This window comes from Anser anser, assembly GCF_964211835.1.
Source record: "Anser anser genome assembly, chromosome: 26".
Taxonomy (NCBI): Eukaryota; Metazoa; Chordata; class Aves; order Anseriformes; family Anatidae; genus Anser; species Anser anser.
The window spans coordinates 3,039,935-3,059,042 of NC_139747.1; the positions used below are offsets into that span (position 1 = coordinate 3,039,935).

General features: G+C 40.0%; 1 protein-coding gene across 6 annotated transcripts in view; it reads left to right on the plus strand.

The window, feature by feature from the left end:
- Positions 1-19,108, plus strand: part of DOCK5 (dedicator of cytokinesis 5) — a 121,677-nt gene that overhangs the window by 75,487 nt on the left and 27,082 nt on the right. For all 6 annotated transcript variants that reach the window (XM_083811587.1, XM_083811586.1, XM_083811588.1 and 3 more), the window contains 17 exons: positions 701-804; positions 1,487-1,679; positions 2,557-2,654; positions 3,565-3,654; positions 4,503-4,603; positions 5,722-5,856; positions 6,855-6,966; positions 8,163-8,233; positions 9,165-9,271; positions 9,707-9,843; positions 10,530-10,625; positions 11,544-11,642; positions 14,488-14,582; positions 15,365-15,443; positions 15,982-16,082; positions 17,262-17,320; positions 17,813-17,967. In XM_083811587.1, the coding sequence (XP_083667713.1) occupies positions 701-804; positions 1,487-1,679; positions 2,557-2,654; positions 3,565-3,654; positions 4,503-4,603; positions 5,722-5,856; positions 6,855-6,966; positions 8,163-8,233; positions 9,165-9,271; positions 9,707-9,843; positions 10,530-10,625; positions 11,544-11,642; positions 14,488-14,582; positions 15,365-15,443; positions 15,982-16,082; positions 17,262-17,320; positions 17,813-17,967 (1,832 nt within the window). The remainder of the gene's footprint in view (positions 1-700; positions 805-1,486; positions 1,680-2,556; positions 2,655-3,564; positions 3,655-4,502; positions 4,604-5,721; positions 5,857-6,854; positions 6,967-8,162; positions 8,234-9,164; positions 9,272-9,706; positions 9,844-10,529; positions 10,626-11,543; positions 11,643-14,487; positions 14,583-15,364; positions 15,444-15,981; positions 16,083-17,261; positions 17,321-17,812; positions 17,968-19,108) is intronic.

Sequence of the window (19,108 nt, forward strand, 5' to 3'; positions counted from 1 at the left end):
GGGGCTGATTTTGGTCTAAAACTTGTATTAGGTAAGGAGCAATGACCCTCCTTGGAAGACAGTTGTCAATGCTTGTTGGTACTTGGCTTCTCAGCGTGTGGTTTGTTTTTCGGCGTTTGTTTTTAATTTCTTTTAAGTCCTTCACAAAATTCAGTGCAGGGCTTGGTAGGACTCTAATGATCTTCTTATAGAAAGATTTCTGTTAGCTTAATTAAGCAAATGAAAGGCAAATGAGAAAGTTTAGAGCCAGGGATTTCGTCAGACTTCTTCAGAACCCTGTGAAAACAGATCAATAATGTTACAGTGATCCCTTGAAAGACTAAGGAAAAAAAAATCTCTTAAGGCACCTGGGAGATGGAGTGACACACTTCCACATCTATAGCTTACAGATAGATTTGCAAAATCCTAATCAAAATTTCTGTATACAATTATATACGTCCCTCCAGCAGGACAACTAGCCACTGAAATTGTGTGGAGAGAGAAGCTTCAGAGAGGAATTTTTTTCTGGGTAACTCCAGATACCTGCTAAAGGGAAGGGAAGAGAGCTCTTTCTGCTGTGGGTCACCAAGTATGCTGCTTCCATTGCATTATCATGTGATGTTATTAAATAAAGACACTGCTGTAGTTACCCAGCTGCACCGTGGACAGTATGGGCGTAAATAAGATGATTACTAATAAAGATTTTTTTTTCTGTTTACAGCTCGGGATAAGTCTGAGAGAGCATTTGGCATGGGCTTTGTGAAGTTGATGAATGCAGATGGAACAACGCTCCAGGATGGCAAACACAACTTGATTGTTTATAAGGTAGCTTGGGTATTTGCACTCCTTAACTTTTGTTTAACTAATCAAAACAACTGTGTTGGCTGATTTTTTTTTTTCCTAGCAGTGTAAACACTGTTGTATCATTGCAGAGGTTTTTAATAATCTCTTCCAGGATAATAGGAGAGTAACCTTTTTTTGTAAGTTACCATCAGCTCTGCTTTCACTGCTCAGTTTTCTAACTGCAAATCTGGTCCGTCCTAGTGCGTATCTGTAAAGAGCGTTTTTCCTCTAACATCATTCACTTAGACAGCGTGCAGTAAACAGGCCTGGTGAACACCTGCCTTACAAGATCGGTATGTGACAGGAAGAAGGTCCTGGTGCCTTTAATCTCAGTAAAAGGAAAAAGCTAATGCACTGCTGTAGAAAGCTACAAAGTGTGTGTGTATATGGGGAGAAGGGTGAACCTCCAAAATTCTGTGGCTTGTGCCGCTCAAAACGAGCTTAATTTATTGGCAGTGTATGGGCAGCTTCTGTTCCTTAAAGTTAGAAGCCCAAACAGACAATGTAAGTGAGCTCTAGGCACGAAAAAATGCTTAAAGCCGCCTGTGGCTGTCACTGCGTTGAGGTGTGTATGGCGGTAAGGTGTCTGCAGATGAGAAAGAGGTCAGATGAGGTGTTCTCAGCGTGTGAGATAACCCTTTTCATTCTTGTGGTCAACCAACAGGGTGATAACAAGAAAATGGAAGATGCTAAATGCTATTTAACCCTTCCTTGTACAAAAATGGAAATGGAGGAGAAGGAGGCCCCTTCAGGGAAAAATCTGCACCATCTAGCCAACTTCACACCCACTAAAGATAGCACGAAAGACAGCTTCCAGATTGCCACTTTGATCTGCTCCACCAAACTCACCCAGAATGGTAGGTCTTGACACCACTGGGATACTAATACACGCTGTATTTTATCTAATTTTATCTAAACTACCAATGTTAAATCTAGTGGGTTTGTCAGCTTGTATAGAAATGGTACCTGTCAGTGACAGTGTAAATGTGGGTTCAGAATCCTTTGTTAAATGTTAATTATCTTTTTTCTATTGCTTGTCAAGAATGTAGCCATTAAAACTAATCTCTTCGGCATGCTGTTATGCAAAGTAGCCAAAATAAAGGTTGTTGTACATATGTGAATCGATACAGTACGTGCTGGTACGTGTTGTGAGATTGAAATGAGTTAAGGAAGCTAGCACAGTTAGGGGAGGCTCTTGGTATAATATACTCTCTGACTTTGGGAAAGAGGCACCAGCTGTGACTCCATCAAGGTGTACATGTGTAGCTGCTGGAAGATGGGCAAGAGCTGTTCTGCTTGTAGTCTGAGCCACGCCAGTTTGCTTAAGCTAAATGCCATACTGATACATCCGTGTGCAAGCGGGCCGAATCTGAATCTCATTGTCTAGTTGCTGCTCTAGAGCAAACACAGAGCATTAGTAAGAAAAGTCATACACTCTAATAAATGCCCTAGCTTGATGGATCTTCTCTTGAGTGAATGAGAAGCCTGCAAAATTGTTTGCCAAATGCCTTATGTTATCAAATTACGCCAAGGTTTTCCATTAATAGCAAAACTAACTCTCTTGCCAAGACAGAAGAGCCACCTCAAGGTAATGTTCTGTACATCAGTGTGAGTTTTCCTTATAAGCTGATTCTAAAAATAACCTCTAGTACTTTTTCTGTATTGTTCTGCAGCCATTAAGTCAGCTGCGTTGTTGTAATCTGTTTGTAATTGCTGATGTTCTGCCCTTGCTAGTTGACCTGCTGGGTTTGCTGAACTGGCGTTCCAACTCTCAGAACATAGCCCACAACCTAAGGAAGCTCATGGAGGTGGAAGGAGGAGAAATTGTAAAGGTATGCAAAGGTATATTGCGTTGTACCCAAAAGTTCTCTCTGTATGCTAAGATAGCTGTTTTTTCTAGCTGCTGAGTAACAGCAGAACAAAAATGTATTCTTTGTCCCAAGAGCTCTCATTAGTGGAATTCAGCAGAATTACAGAAGTTAAATGTTAAGAGAATCAAGGAGATGGTGGTGACTTTATTTTCCCATGTGATCTTGCAAAAGAGAAGGTACATGCAAAGCCTAGCTGTTAATTTCCAGTAGTGGCTCTGCTCTGCCTTTGTGAATGGGGACCTGCTGTGGATGTAGGAACAGAATGCAGAAAAGGCTCAAAGACCCTGTAGTCAGAGTGGGGAATAGGTGGGGAAGCACCAGAGAAAATGACCTGAGGGAGTTAGGAGGTGAGGTTTCCTGTGGTTCTCAGTGTGGGTCTTTTGGGATTATGCAAGGTCATGGCTTTGCCTGTTTTAATTGCTGAGCAACTGAAGTGCTGTGTCATTGCAAACCAGTCTCCATACGCTGTACTACAGCATGACATTTTGTAATTAGGGTTGATTTGGCCCAGTGCAAAGTGCAGCTACATGGATTTGGCCTAGTGCAAGCTGTATTCAGCAGCATGGACCTTTGCTCTTGCATGACAGGCTAGATAAAAAGGCAGTAGAACAGAAAAGAAAGTGGGGACAATCAAAGCTGATAAGAAAAAGTCCCCCTTTCTCCTGCTAGTAGGGATAATAGCATGATCATCACGAACAGCATGTGAATGAACACAGGACTAAGATCCCTTTTTCAGTGTTCTTTTGTGTACAACTTTTACAGTTCGACTGAGCTAGGCTGGAGAGGGAAAAATGATCCAAAAGAACAGACTCTTGTGCAAGGTTACAGAAGTAATACTCTTTTCTTACCCTTTTACTATTTTTTCCTCTAGTTTTTGCAAGACACCCTTGATGCACTTTTCAACATAATGATGGAAATGTCAGAAAATGAAACCTATGACTTCCTTGTGTTTGATGCACTGGTGAGTGACTTTTTTTTTGGTGAATTTTGTGTGTTTGTTTTCTGGCCACATTTTCAGTCTATTCATGATTCCTTCCTTGGGTGGATGACTGGTATTTCACTCCAAAGAGCTTAAAAGAGAAGTGACTTGTTTGGAGTCACAGTGGTGGGATAGAGCCTACACACCCTAAATCCTAACCCAGTACTTAATGCATTAAGGATGAATTCTGTTATGAAACTTTCTAGAAGGATAATAATAAATGAGTAAAAGACTTCACAGGAAACTTTCAGGATACTTGGAGAGGCTGTTTCATATGAGTGTGAAAGGCAGTGGCTTTGGTGTGCAGTAACAAACTTGTGTACTTGGCACTGATCAACAAGTTGACAGTTCAGGAAGAAAAGTGAAGCCAGATGTATCCAGCTGACATTAGTTGGGGCTAGTGACCAAAGGGGGACAGAATGTCCTAGCTCTAACGTGTCATTGTAGTAGCAGGACTGAGAAGTTCCAGCCTGAAAAGAATCATTTATTAGCTTTGAAAAACAGCCTTCAGCAGCTCTGTGCCTATTTAATCCTGTGCTATGACTGTCATATAATGACTGCTTCACGGAGTACCTGCCCTTAGCCCTAAGATTTCCTATCTAAATGCTGATGTGACCTGCCTTCCCTCTGAGAAATGATGTGGTCACACACACACGTACCAGTATTTAGTCAGAAAGTGAACAATGTGATGTGTAGTATTAATGTTATTAGAAAAACAAAGAAAAACTATGATCAAACAAAATAAATTACTTGATTAGAGACTAAGTTGTGATGCAGTTAGTTAAAGGTTGTGCAGCTCTGTACATTTGTCTCCTTTTGAATTTTGGCAGGTATTTATTATTTCTTTAATCGGAGACATCAAGTTCCAGCATTTCAACCCTGTACTTGAAACTTACATTTACAAGCACTTCAGTGCAACCCTGGCATACATGTAAGTATTGGTAACCACAAACCCACAGGCTGTCACTCAGGCAGCGTCTCGGATACTTTCAGTAAATGACACTAATGTGATCAAAGCAGCATAGACCAAATGACTGGGTTTGTCCCTATTCTTCTCTGCTTTCAGGAGAGAAAGAAACTCTGTAATTGCCCTTTTTACCTTGTAAAAAGTTTCTATTATCAGATTTTTTTCTGCAGGGGAAAGACATCACTATCATGGAAAACACTACATCAGGACATGTGATTCAGACTCTCTTTTGACCTTTAGTCCTCTGTCTATTTTTATTTTTATTATTTTGTGTGTGTTCTCAAAGGGTCTTTGTGTTTTTCAGCCTGCTTTACTATCAAAACCAAGTTTAATACAGTCAATGTGTATGGAAAATACAGTAAGTCATTGTAGGGAGGGAAAATTTGATCAAGGAATACAAATTCAGTAGAAACCTGGTCTAATAGGTATTGCTGCTTGATGGAACTGCTTTGTCCTGCCATTGTCTGCCTTGGTCCTTGCAACCCCCCCTCAAAGTACTTTGAGCAGAAGACAGTTTGACTTATCCTGTGTATTCTCTGCTGGAAGTTAGTGGTATGTTTGAATGGGGTCATGGGGAGCAGAAGCAGAACCACGCAGCTGAAATGACGCGAGTGACTTTGTGGTTGATGGTGGCAGAGATAAGAAAGGCATTTGCCCCCACTGCCTGCAGCCAGGCAGGATGAGGTGGCCACAGGCTTCAGAGAAGGACTAAATGTTGTTACGGCGCTTAAACATGCTGATTGCACTCTATATATTGAAACTCTCACATAGGCTGTCATTTGCTTAGATTTAAGCAATTTAAGTAGTAATGGGTTTTCCAGATTCCTGAACCCTTCCTTGTAGGGAAAAAGGAACAAGTCAAGGAGCTGGAATTTGTAGACAAACTTGGCAGCCACGGTTCAGGCTAGTTTTCTGAAAATTCATGGACCCCAAGGAGCCAAAAGCTTCAGTAGAAAATAGGCTGCGAAGAGGAACTGCTGTTCGTTATGTAATCATTAATTATAGTTCCTCTGTGGAATAGGGAAGCTGGGCATACACAAATACTTAACTGTGTCTTTATTCCCCTTTTTGTTTTTCCAAAGGAAACTCACTAAAGTGCTGAACTGCTATGTGGGAAATGCCGATGACTCCAGCAAGACAGAATTGCTGTTTGCTGCTCTGAAAGCCTTGAAGTACCTATTCCGGTTCATTGTTCAGTCGCGAATATTGCACCTGAGGTGAGGCTTTGTCATTGCCAACTTTATTATGTCTCTTTTGTAAGCCAGGGCTTCCAGTTAATACCACCAGAGAGGATATTCTTCAGCATGTCCTCAGGAGTTGTAAACCTCTTGAGTTGTAAAGAAGAGTGTCTTTCTACTCTTTGTCTACAGCTCAAAAAAAATAAATTGAGTAAAAATTGAAATAAATAATTTGAAGAGGATATTCCTTGTAGTTATCTATGGCATGCTAAAGGCAGCGTATGGTAGTACTTGAAAAGAACCTATTATTTAATTTAAAAAAATGAAGCATGGAATGACTTCCTCATTTTAAGGAGCTTCTGCATTTTGAAGGACTCTTCGAGATGTGTTATATATAATGTGCAAAAATAATTTAGTGGTGTCAGAGAAGGCCCTGCATAGATTCCCTTTAAAAAAAAAAAAAAGAAAAAGGTACACATATTGCATGCAGTGTCTTTTCACCTTTTCCCTGATTTTCTTGCAGCAAGCAAAGGCACACACTGTTGCTTAGGAGGTGAGGTGATTGAGGGGTACACATTGTGTAGGATATGGTCAATGACAGTGCTTTTACCGTAGTCTTAAAACATATTTTGAAGAATTTACAGTGAAGGTTTGGAACCCTTTTCACATGTTCATTGTGGCACAATTGACAAAGAATAAACTGGAGTCTTTTCTGATTTGGTTGTCATCAGTAGGATTTGTAGGCTGCGTTGAAAGTCTTTTTGTTTAAGACAGAAATGAGCTATTTGATTCTTGGAACCCAAGCAAATTGTGAGGCAATGGCAGTTAGAAAAATACAGCTTTTCCCTTGTAACAAGTTTAATCAGGAAATTACTACTGTAGTAACTGCAGAATCCTCAATGCCGTTTTTGCACTCACTTTTTTGTGGAAGGAGACTGATGTGAGAGGTTCTTCCAAAGGATAAAGTTATGTTTCAAACACTGTGACACTATTAGCCTAGATTTATGTATATAACTAGCACTTTCTGTTTTTTGTAGGTTTTATGGGAAAAGTGAAGAAGGGGATGAATTTAATGATACGATACGCAAGCTGTTCCTCTCCTTCAACGTCCTGATGGACCGTCCTTTAGAGGAGGCTGTCAAGATTAAGGTATGCATGATTTGCGAGGAGAGGTATTATCTTTTATGAGATCATCTGATAGAGCTGGGGGAAGGCAGAAGAAAGGACAAGCTTTGAGGTGCATAAACCCATTCAGATGAGTCACACCAGAATCCTCTGAATGTCTGTTTTAGTGAATGGAATGTAAGAAAGGAATATCTAAAGGAATATCTAAACTGCAAAGTTAATCAAATAAAGATGAGAGCTTTCTGTACATTCAAAAACTGTGGCTTTGCTGAAAACCCTGCAGCAACTGCTAGGATGAAAACTAACAAGCAACCAAGATAGAATATAGTACGGTGTGGAAGATGCTTCAACCAGTACCACCGAGCTTGTGGGTAATGGAGATGGAAATGCTAGATCACTGCAGAAATCAACATATGCTGGGAATGAAAGTGCTGAAGAAGCAGACAGTTCCTAAACGTATATTAGATCTTACACGTGCTTGACTTTCTGGTGTCAACTGGATTATGAACCTTGTGTTTGGGCTCTTGGAAGGAATAGAGCAACCATGCAATAAGGCTGGCTAAATTGATGGAAGTGATGAGGCCTTTAGATTGTTTTCTTCATAGTCCTTGTAACCAGCGTGCCTTTCTCTGCTCGAAGGAAAGATTGATTCTAAACTTTTAATTAGCATTTGAGTCATTTGAAGCCCAACTTTGATTCTTGTGTAATCAGAGTTCCAGCTGGCAGCAGCAATGGAACTTCACCAAGAGACCTTTAGTTGCTGTTGCACCCAGGTGCCTGGATGCTACACATGTAAATGCCACACTAGGACCTAGATAATGTATTCCTGTGTATGTGGACATGCTAAAGTAAACAGAACACTGAGTCAATTTACATAGTGCTTTTCATGTCAGGCTATGAGGAGCTTAATCACTGAAACTGCAGGATGTTTGCAAAAACTGTACAACTTGGCTACAGATCCTTCCTCCTTTACCTTTTCTGCTCTGCACTGCAGATGTGTGGTTGCTGGAGGCTCTTCGGGTGCATAATTTGATCTTAAGCCAGTTCTCTGCAGGTGTCCACATATTTGCTCTTGCCAAAGCTAGATTTGCCATGTGAACCATGGGCATTGTTGAGGTTGTGAATGAACTGGCTTTCAGAATGAACGAGCTAATCTAACTTAATCTAACTCAGTCTCCGTGTGTGCTTTGTCTTTTTAATTTTTTATTTTTTTCTTGCAGGGTGCAGCTTTAAAGTATTTGCCAAGCATCATAAATGATGTCAAACTAGTATTTGACCCTGTTGAGCTCAGGTAACCATTATTAAGTTTGTTTGTCCTCCAAACTCAGTTCATCTATTGGGAAAATTTGGGAAACGTTCCTATAAACAGCAGCTGTGACTATGACATGATAATGCACATACTGCATGATTTTTTAGGAAGCTCCTTGCAGGGCTTTAGAGGAAGTCAGTTTAGTTCAAAGGAGTCTACGCAATTCAACTGCTCTTTCTTAGGAACTTTTGTTTGAAACCAAAATTTGAGGACTGGAGAACCATGTGAGGAAATGCCATGGAAGTTTCCACCAATTCTTAATGATTGCTTCTGAGGTAGAATGAAATATGTGACAAAACAGAAAACAAAAGTTGTATTTATTCAAGAAATTCACAACACTGTGGATTTCTGTTCTTCAATATTCATAGCTTTACCCAGAACCTCCCTTTCATGCCTCCTTGTTCTGACACTAATAATTTGCTCGTAAACAGTAGACAGACAGCAAATGTACATGGGATTTAATTTAATGCAGTATAAGATTAAAATGAGTCATCACTCGTGATGAAAGGGGCATCTGGAAGAAAATGCTCTTGCCATTGTACTTAGCAGTGTCTCAGGCTTCAGCAGTGCAAAATTGTGCTTTCATTTTGTATGAGTATGATTATGCTGGCAATGAAGGGCATATGGTATTCCTATTTATAAGCTTTTGTGGCATATCTGTTGTATCTTGGGATGCAAGCTTCTTATCGAGAGGCTTAACCCTGTTCAGCTTGACTGAGAGCCCTGTGCTACCTTTCTTGAAAATGAGTTAAGTTAAAGCTCTGTAGTAATTTACCTGGAGACTGCTTGCAGGTGACATGTCAACACAGTGACAACTGCTTGACTTGCCCAGGTGCAGGACAGTGTAAGGGTAGGTGGAATCACATTGGGTGAAAATGCTGACCATCTGCTTACTTTGTGGTTTGCACGCTAGTGTCCTCTTCAGCAAGTTTATCCAAAGTATTCCTGACAACCAGTTAGTTCGACAGAAGCTAAACTGCATGACCAAGATAGTCGAGAGTGATCTGTTTAAACAGTCGGGTAAGTAGCACATTGAAACCTCTGGTTTCTCCGTGGAGCCATGCACCTTTACCAACAAAAAATGTCTTTCAAGTTTACATGTCATTTAAATCAGCCATCAATGGTAGTCTACAACTAAATCCATCTTTAGAAATATTCCTTGCCAATAGTGGCTCCAAAAGCGAACATCTGAAACTTTGCTGTTGTTACAAAAGTAGGATCCTGATTGAGTATGTTAATCTAGAAAGGGACAAGAGGAGAGTGATCTGCTTGCTGTAATGCATATCGTTACAGGTTATTTGTCTCTTCTAGTTTGCCAGTGGTAACTCAGGTGGATTTAGGTAAATGTTTTTGTGTCCAAGATAGAGTTAAGAGCAGAAAGCTACAGTGTGGTACCCATGTATACTGAATGCTGAAGGACTTTGAGAGCAAGATACGGTGCTGTTTCATTTTCAGAATGCAGAGATGCTCTCCTGCCTCTACTAATAGACCAGCTAAGTGGCCAGCTGGATGACAATTCAAACAAGCCTGACCATGAGGCCTGCTCACAGCTCCTTAGCAGTGTTCTGGAAGTTCTGGATCGGAAAGATGTGGTGAGTTCGTGAATTGTCAAGGGTGCAAATTAAGGTTAATACTTTTTTTTTTTTTTTTTTTAAGTTAGGGTGAAGGACTGTTCTCAGCTTATATTGTATTGCTCTGTATTTTGTTTTGAGTCTCTTTGGACATAAAGTAGCTGCGTTTGAATGAAAAGGGGCTATGCAAAGATTGAATTGGTGGCTGTCACTATAGTACAAAGAAAAATTTCTTTCCCTTCTAGGAACCAGAATGCTATTCCCAACTACTTTGGTGACTTGTTGAATTATTTGGAGCAAGCCATCTAACTATTGGGTTTCTGGTTGAAGTAAGGGCAACAGTCATTATTCAGTTAGGGGAGTACAGTTATTTGCCACATTAGTCATGGAAATTGATTCCAAGGTGCCTTGGAAAGAATAATTTGAACTGAAGAATTGTTCGGGGAACAAATGTCAAATCACATTGCCCGGTTCAGTTCAGCTGTGCCAGCATGAACAAGTGAAACTGGTACAAATGAATTTTGCCACCTCTTCACCAAGTATCTACCTGCAGTATTTGAATCAACTGCTGTTGTGTAGTAAGTCGTCTTTTTTGCATCTTCAGATAACAATTAACCACTGTCAGGGCAGTCCTCCCGCTCAAGGAGCTCTCTATCGAATAGTATACATCAAGAATTGTCTCAAATTTTCCTTATTGAATCCCCCAGGGGCCGACTGCTGTCCACATCCAGCTGATCATGGAACGGCTGCTAAGGAGAATAAACCGCACGGTGATCGGAATGAGCAGGCAGTCTCCACACATTGTGAGAGCCATTTACTTGCTTCCCTTACTACCTTACCCTTTGTTGTAGCGGAATTCTCCTGGGAGATTTCAGTGTGTAGAGTGGTTTATGAAATCATCTTTCCACTTCCTGCAGCACTTCTGTGCCACTACAACATGGCTTTGGGTGGCTTTCTGGGAGCTGGTATTAGGATACAAATTGTTCTATTCTAACAGCAATTTTAACCGAGTCACAGGTGGCTGTGATTTCAAGTTCCTTTGGGCCCCTGTGCACAGAGGATTTGGTTTCAGCCCATTTCTAATACACAAGGAATCTCTGCTGAGAAGAAAATACTCTTTTGCCACCTTCACTGAATAGGATTAAATGCTGAAGGATCAGACATCTCTGATTGGCAATGCTGACTACTGTGTGGCATCTTAGAAGGTGTAAGAAAGTTTGTATATTGTAATTTGCACTATACTTAGTGTACAGAAAGATGGAAAAATAAGGGGCTGAGCATGGATAGCAGTGTCTTATTTTTAACAGCTTTAAGGTCAAGTCTACTATTGCCAATATGTCACACATGAGAAATATATAGTTGGACATATTAAATCTAAAAATGTAGTGGCATATGTATTTCTATATATATAATATTTATATATGTATAAAATTACATATGTTCGTATATTCATTCCTTCTGCTGTTTAGAGGATATGTTTTTCTTCCAAATTGTGATCTCTGGGGAAACAGATAGACCCAGACCTCATACTTGACATTTAGGAAGTCTTAACTGGTTTGGGGTAGAGGAGAAAACAGCCACACAGAACGATGTCAGGAACGATCAGCAGGATTGTGATTGGTACTATTTGATTAGGTGGAACCTGAAGGCACAGGTCACACTTTAAGCTTATAGTGCTTAATACAGAAAAATAATGGTATGTCTTGTTTTTCATGTTCTAGGGTATTTTTGTGGCCTGCATGACAGCCATCCTGAGGCAGATGGATGATTTCCATTACAACCATTACATCAATACTTTCAAAACCAGGCAGGACATTATTGTAAGTCAGCCTGGCTGGGGGATTATCTCAGTCCATAAAGAATTATTTTCTGCTTCTGAAAGGTCATTTCAAGTTACTGTATTCAGTTTGAACTGACTATACTGCATTCATCAGCAATTACTTATGTGTACCTAATGCCGCAGCCACTGGGGATATGTTCGCATCACCCCTGCTGGGTATGGACAGTGGATGTTGCTGACTCTGTGGAGCCTGAGATTAGTATTTGTAGCATGAGTTAAAATGTTTAATGACTATTGAAGTCTGTGCAAGTAAAAGGTCTGGAACCAAAAGAGTGAATGTAGATGAAAAGGATAAGTGTTCCCCTTCCTCCATGCTCTCCCTGTGTCTCTTTGTGGTCATGTTCTCTTTATTTCCTTCTTTCTAGTTCACCACCATCCTTCCACCCCTAGATTAATTTAGAGTTGGAAAGCTTTAAAATGTATTTAAGGCAAAGAAAAGATAGCAAATTTGAACATATATATATATATTCATTTCTGAAAACAGGGAAGACATCTATTAATGAAGTCTCACAGGATAATAGCCAAAACCCAAATACTGAATTCACATTCAATCCAAAATGTTTTGCTTGCTTTAGTGGACAGCAATGCAAATAGTTTTCTCCGTGTTAAAAACTGTGTACAATTCTTTTTTTTTTTTTTTTTTGAGGCACTTAGAACAAACTGTCCTGTCCAGATTTGTCCCTAAAACGTCCTAGAAAAAGTCAGAACCAAACCCTATATTTATGAACATCTCTGAAGCAGGACACAGCAGCTGTTCTGGTTTTCTGTCCTCGTGCTCCTAGTTTTGCAACTTAAAGTGCTTGCTTATTTAAAAACTGGCTGGGGAAGAGCCTGGAGGTGTGTTCTTCATGTAGAAGCTAGATCAAAAACCAAAAGAAAATGTTTGTAATTCATTTTGGATGGCAAGGTCATCCCTCTGGTTCCTTGTGCAGTTGGAATCGCTCACCATCTGCTGAGCAACATAGCCACCTACAGGACACGCACATTTCTGTCACTTCTGCATCAAAAAGGCCCCTCAGCTGGATAGTCTACAGAGATCATTCAGCATCTCCTTTTAGAAATGCTTTTTATATTATACAAATAATAATTATTTTTTTTGTGGAGGACTCATTAGAAAACAAAACTCAAGTAGATCCAGGTATATTGCTATTGTTCATTAAATGAATGAGCGAAAAGGTTTTCAGCAGGGTTGTGTAGAAATCCTGTGCCTGAGGATGAAGAGTACGAGGAAGACACCTCTGATGGATTTCAGACAAAGGTGGATTGAAGGCAGGATTGAAACTAATTTTGTGTTGAGGGAGCCTCAGTTCAGAAATCTTTCTCTTTCCTGAAGAGCAGTTGAGCTGGTAGGAGACCATTGTTACTTAAGGTCAAGGTGAGGTTAAGCAGGGGCTTTAAAGCTTTATTGTAATGCAAACTGAGCTCAGTCTGAATTTTACAAGTTGAAGATGTCTCTTGATTTGCCCTTTTAGCTCTGCATCTTCTGACTCAAATAGATTATTTCTTTTATGTTCCTGTGTGTGAATGTGTACAGCTTCTGCATAGAGGCATACCAAGAGGGTGAGTTTGTGAAATCATTAAAACTACGAATATCATTTAAAGAGATACTGATCCAAAATCCAATTTATAATCTAATTCTTATCCCCTAATCTACAGAAGCAAGCCCATGTTTGTGGTGGTGTAGGAGTTACTCATACCAACAGAAAGCTGCATTTTGTTTTATTGCAATAATTATTTTTATCTATTTTTATTCTTTATTGTTGTTTTTTATTAGCTTTGGTATTTTCAGCCCTGGCATAGCATCATTACTTGGTTGGTTTAACACTGTTACAAGCTAATTCTTATCTTCAAGGTGCCCCTTGTCAAGTCCAAACTTTTCGGTCAAGCTCTGATTTAATAATGCCTAAAGGATTTTTACTGAGGCAGCACCAAATGCCCATTTCTCTTTCCACATTAGTGTTGCATGCCAATTTTTTAGAGCAAGCTGTTCAGCTTAACAGATTTTTTTTTGCTGGTGAGCTTTGTAAGGTGGTGATTTCTCATGTGACCTTCTTTGTATCCCTCTCATTTCTGAATGCTAATGTGCTGTCTTTGCAGAGAACAGTCTATTTAAATGCTCAGAGGTTAGCATTTATATCTGTAGAGACCACAGTGTGGAGAGATCAATATTATTGATACCTTCTTTCACTCGTCTCTTCTTTTTCTTTTTCTTATCCTGCAATTCAACCTTGTCTTGCCAAAGTCTTCAGGTGTGCTAGCTTTGTTTGGGGCAGTTTGGCACTCACACAGAAAGTGTCTTTTTTATGATAATATTCTAAACCATGTGTCTGAAGCCATGTTTGCTGCCTCTTTGTAAAAATACTTCTTAAACTAAACTAGAAAAGGCTTAAATAGTTGAGGAAGTGAAAAATATGTTCTAGATTTCCATCTTTGTAGAAGGTACTGCCTAGGGCTGTTACACTGTCGTCACTCAGGCATTTGGAAAGTGCTTGAATATTGATTTTGGTTCTTCATCCATCTTGTGCACCAGAACTCCTTACAACATAGCTTAATTTGAAACAGTAAAGGTAGATTTAATTAAACAGATCAACATGTTCTGTGGAGTTATTTCTCCTTCTGGAATTGAATGGATGAGATGTCAGAAATAATTTAGTTACTGGAATATACTCCTGCAGTAAGAGATGCTTCTTAGGAGGTGCTCTGTATTGATCGCTAATCGATGTAGTAGTTAATCAATGCAATTGCAGATACTTGCATTTCCCTACATTTTCATGCGGATAAGAAGATTATGCTGTTCAACTTGTGGTTTTTACTTTCTCTGACAGGATTTCCTGATGGAAACGTTCATAATGTTTAAAGATCTGATTGGAAAAAATGTCTATGCAGCTGACTGGATGGTCATGAATATGATGCAGAGCAGGTAAATAGTTGCTGCTATTTTAGTCTTGTTACTGCTTTGGAGTCTTTTTGGCTCGGAAAGGAGGGTGGTTCACCCTGGCAGGCTTGCAAATCACTGGAGTTATATAAGCTTATTTTCTTTTACAGATTCAGGGTAATTTCAGTTAGAGTTTGGTAAATTCTAGTGCCTGGCCATTTCTGTTAATGGAACTGAAAATCTTTCTTCTCCTGCCCAAAGGCACACAATCAAAACCATGTTTTCTTCCAACCAGTTATTTATTTATCTGTTGGAGAGTGCAAGATAAATCAGGGAAGCCCTTTCAGTTTCAAATCTGGGGGAATCAGCTCACAAACATAAATGTGTAGTGGATGAAAGCGTGCTGGCCTGTAAACTAGAATTACCCAGGTTTATTTCTGTCCTCTGATGTGGAGTTGTCATACGGGTGCCTTAATGGAGAAGGATATGGAAGTGGCAAGTTATTTGAATGCTTTGGTGGCGAGAATGGGCTAAACTTAGGAGGAGCTACTATCTGGAACAACACTGCGTGCTCACAGAGACTGACTTAAAATATATTTGTTTATTTTTTTATCATCTGCTTCCAGTCAAGGTTTCTTTTCCTTAGAAACAGGCGAATGACTTTTCCTGCATGTCCCTTTACTGTCCCAAATCTCATTTGGGAACATCTGTTCTTGTTTCCTGAGCTTATGTCATAAACCCAGAACTGCAGTGTTGTGTTTTTGGTTTTGTTTGTTTCTTTTTCCTTCCTAGAGCCACCTTTTATTTGGTGCTTTTACCTCTTCCAGGGTTTTCCTCCGGGCAGTGAACCAATTTACTTCTGTACTCAACCGTTTCTTTCTGGATCAAGCAAATTTTGAACTCCAGGTAATAGTTCCATTGTTTCTGGATTTTCTTTTGGACCTCGGTGTTTCCTGAAAGGCCTGAAGAGCAAGCAAATCCCCCAGTTACCAGACTTTTTGATATGGAGCATGCCAGTGAAACACATCTGTAGAGTCTTTGCAGAAAAGCAGCTGAATGCAAAGCAGCTCTGAATTCCAGGACTGTGGTTAGTACAGCAAAGCAACTGCTGCAGTCTTTACAAAGTCGAGCTGAATGGCCTGCTGGCCAAAGTTGACTTGAGCATGACTAGTTGAGAACAAAACACTGTGGGTGGGGAACCTATTGTCACTTCCTTAGGCTGGAAAGTCCAAGGCAAAAAGAGGGAGGAATTCTGAGTTGCTGTATGCTACTGGCTTGCCTGCTGTGGCTGAGAGGCTCATCTATGCTTCCACGCTTACTGTTGGTACACTTCTCATTAATACTTATCCGTGAGACTGCAGCATTTGGGACTGCGCAGCTCTGTTGTGCTGGTTGTTGCTTTTCCTTTGTCTTCTCCTATTTTGGACTTGTTTCTCTTCCACAGCTCTGGAATAACTATTTCCATTTGGCAGTGGCCTTTCTCACTCATGAATCCCTCCAGCTGGAGACCTTCTCGCAAGCCAAACGCAACAAAATTATCAAGAAGTAAGTTCAAAAAATTGCCAGACCTTTTTATTTTTAAGAAGCTTCATTTGTACTTTAGCAGACGTACCCTGTACAGTCTTAGAATGAGACGAAACATGCCATGGAAGTGCTTGCTTAATGAATGATGATGAAGGGAGGAGGGGTGACGAGCACACGTCAGACCTTTGAAACTACAGATGTCTAAGTCTTGATACACAGGTCCTGAGCTGAACTTAAGCATCTTGCCAAAATATTTTTTCCACTATAAGGTCTGCAACAGAAGGTTTGCCACAGTTGCCAGAGCAATACTTTATGCAGTTTCTCAGCCATTGTATGAGTTTGGTAAGCAAGGATCCTAAAAGCCCTACAACCTTTTAGTCCCAAGTCTTTAGTTTTTTGGTTTTAAAACCCAGAGCACTTCAGAGTCCTTAACCATTTCAGAAGTAGTAAAATGAGCTTAATGCCTGTGTATAAAGTGCAACAAATGGTAGTAACTTGTTGGGGAATGTGTAATTTGTAGGAACATGGCCAAATTCACAGTGAGATGGAGCAGCTTTTACTTCTGCATTTAGCTGTTATCATGTGCCTACATACATTTGTAGATCTTGACATAGAATTTTGTGAGGGCATGCATAGTTAATGTTTGCTATCCTGTTTCTGCAATGATAAGGGCTTTATTGGTAATTAATCCTTACCAATAAATGGTAATGCCCTGGTAATTAAACATTCCTCCATTCTCACAACATCTGCAGTTGAAGCTTTAGGGGAAAGCATGAAATGCAACAAAATTTGGGCTAGAATTGTGTTGAGCAGCAGGGCTGCAGTTTTTTTCTGCCCTCTGGGAGTCTGCAGTCTTCTGCCAGAATGGCACATGGCTGCTCTCTTCCTCTGAGCATTGAGCATCGATGGTGGGCAGGGCGATGAAGAAAAAAGACAAATTGAACATCTTAGCTACCCTTAACAGGAAAGTGTGTGATATTGAGGAACTTCTTCGTAGATGCTTAGTAGGGAATATAGCCTGTAAGACCCCTTGGTATCATTACCCAGCATATTCAGGTTTGTGTGGTGGTTTGTTGTGGTTTTTTTTTAATGAGAAGATAACAGCTTCTGTGGTTTTGCTGTTAAATTTCTTCAGCGTTGCAAGGGTAACATCAGTGAATAAGCCGCCTTCATCTTTTTCTTTCTAATACTTCTTTCTAGGTATGGGGACATGAGGAAAGAAATTGGCTTCAAAATAAGGGATATGTGGTATAATTTGGGTGAGTTTCAGCTAAAGAATTATCTTTATTCGAGCTGTTAAGCTGGACTTCTAATTATTTCTTTATATAAGCTGTTCGCATTTAACGTGGGGAAATACACGTAGGTTCAGCTGTTCAAGAGTACAAAATTTCTTTCCCTTTTTCGGTAAATAACCTTCAAAAGCTGATCTTCTTTCATGTCAGATGATGAGATGATCTCTTAGAGATTCCTTATAGAGGAAGTTCTACCATATGAATGCCAAGAATAGAATTTTCCAGGGAGCCTTTGATTTGCAACATGCATGCAGTTCACTTTTTAGGACTATTCCTGAACTTTGGAGTGGTATTAAGTAGCCATTATCCACATCAAAAATGCATTCTAATCAAAATGTCTGTGGTTTATGGTTTTTATTTTATTTGACTAATGCGCTTGCAAATTTAGATATCCACTTACCACTCAACTTCAAGCAGACATATTCCGTTAGGATGTATCTGACTTTGACTTTCTTCCAGGTCCCCACAAAATAAAATTTATTCCAGCAATGGTAGGCCCGATCCTGGAGGTAACCCTGGTCCCAGAGCCTGAGCTACGGAAAGCCACCATTCCCATCTTCTTTGATATGATGCAGTGCGAGTTTAACTTCAGTGGGAACAGAAACTTCCACATGGTAAGGGAGCCTGGTATGTTCAGTGCAAATGTTCCGGTGTGCATTAGGCAAGAAGGAGAACAGAATATTTGAACAAAAAGACAACACCATAAAATAAAACTTAAAAAATGCACAAAACATTGAGCCAAATGCTTTGGGAAGTAGTCTTTTAAGTGGTTTATTAGAGACATTAATCCTTGGTTATGTCCCTGATTGCACCTTTGTATAACTGTTAATTAAGGAACTCCTCTGTTTTCATATCTTTCTGCATTTGCAGATGTGAAGCACTTTTGAGACTGTAACAGGGTACTGAACAGAGTAGTGTCTATTTACATTTATGATAACAAAATAAATTCTACCGAAGCACATCTTTGATTGTAATGTAAGTTACTGTAAAGAAAATTGCTGGACAGTCAGGTGTCTCACTTGAATTATTAATAGGACCATATAGTTTTTTGTGTTCTGCCTAATCCCTCAATTTCAAATCAGAGGACAGAGCAGAGAACAGGATCTCTTGAGTTCCAGCCCTGTGCTAATTTCTCTGGGAGTTAACTTTTATTACTACTGAGAAAGCACCAGACAGGAAGAAAGAAAAAGAGGGTTTTCTTTTGTTCTAAGGTTAACTTTTCTCTGCAGTTTCTAAGGACTTTTTCTTCCAGCTCTCCTCTGGGGATATCAGACATTAACATTTCAACTGGCAGGCAGGGGACACTCGAGTTGTGCTGTAGACAGTCTTCTCCCTGGAGGATGAGTAGGAGACATCCATCCAAGAGGCAGCCACCTTGGCATTTCAGACTGTTCTCAAATGTGATGTGTATTTCCCAAAGCTCCATCCTCGCACCAGCTTAGACCCCAACTTCAGTGTGTATATGGGATCTTTCTTCCCAAGGGGTCATCAGTCTTTGGTGTGGTTGGCCCCAGGGTCTCGGGTTCTTGGAATGACTAGAAAGAAACCGGATGTGTGGCGTGGATTTTCCATGCCAGTGATATTTTTATAATAGTTACAGTGTCCCTCATATTTTGGAACATTAATATTTATATCTTTGTAACTGAGTTATAGATAAAACTATGTACTTGACCTGTTTGCACATAACAGGGCGTATCTTCATGGCTGAACAGATAATCACAGAGGACTTGGTTCCTGTCACATGAGAAGTTGCTT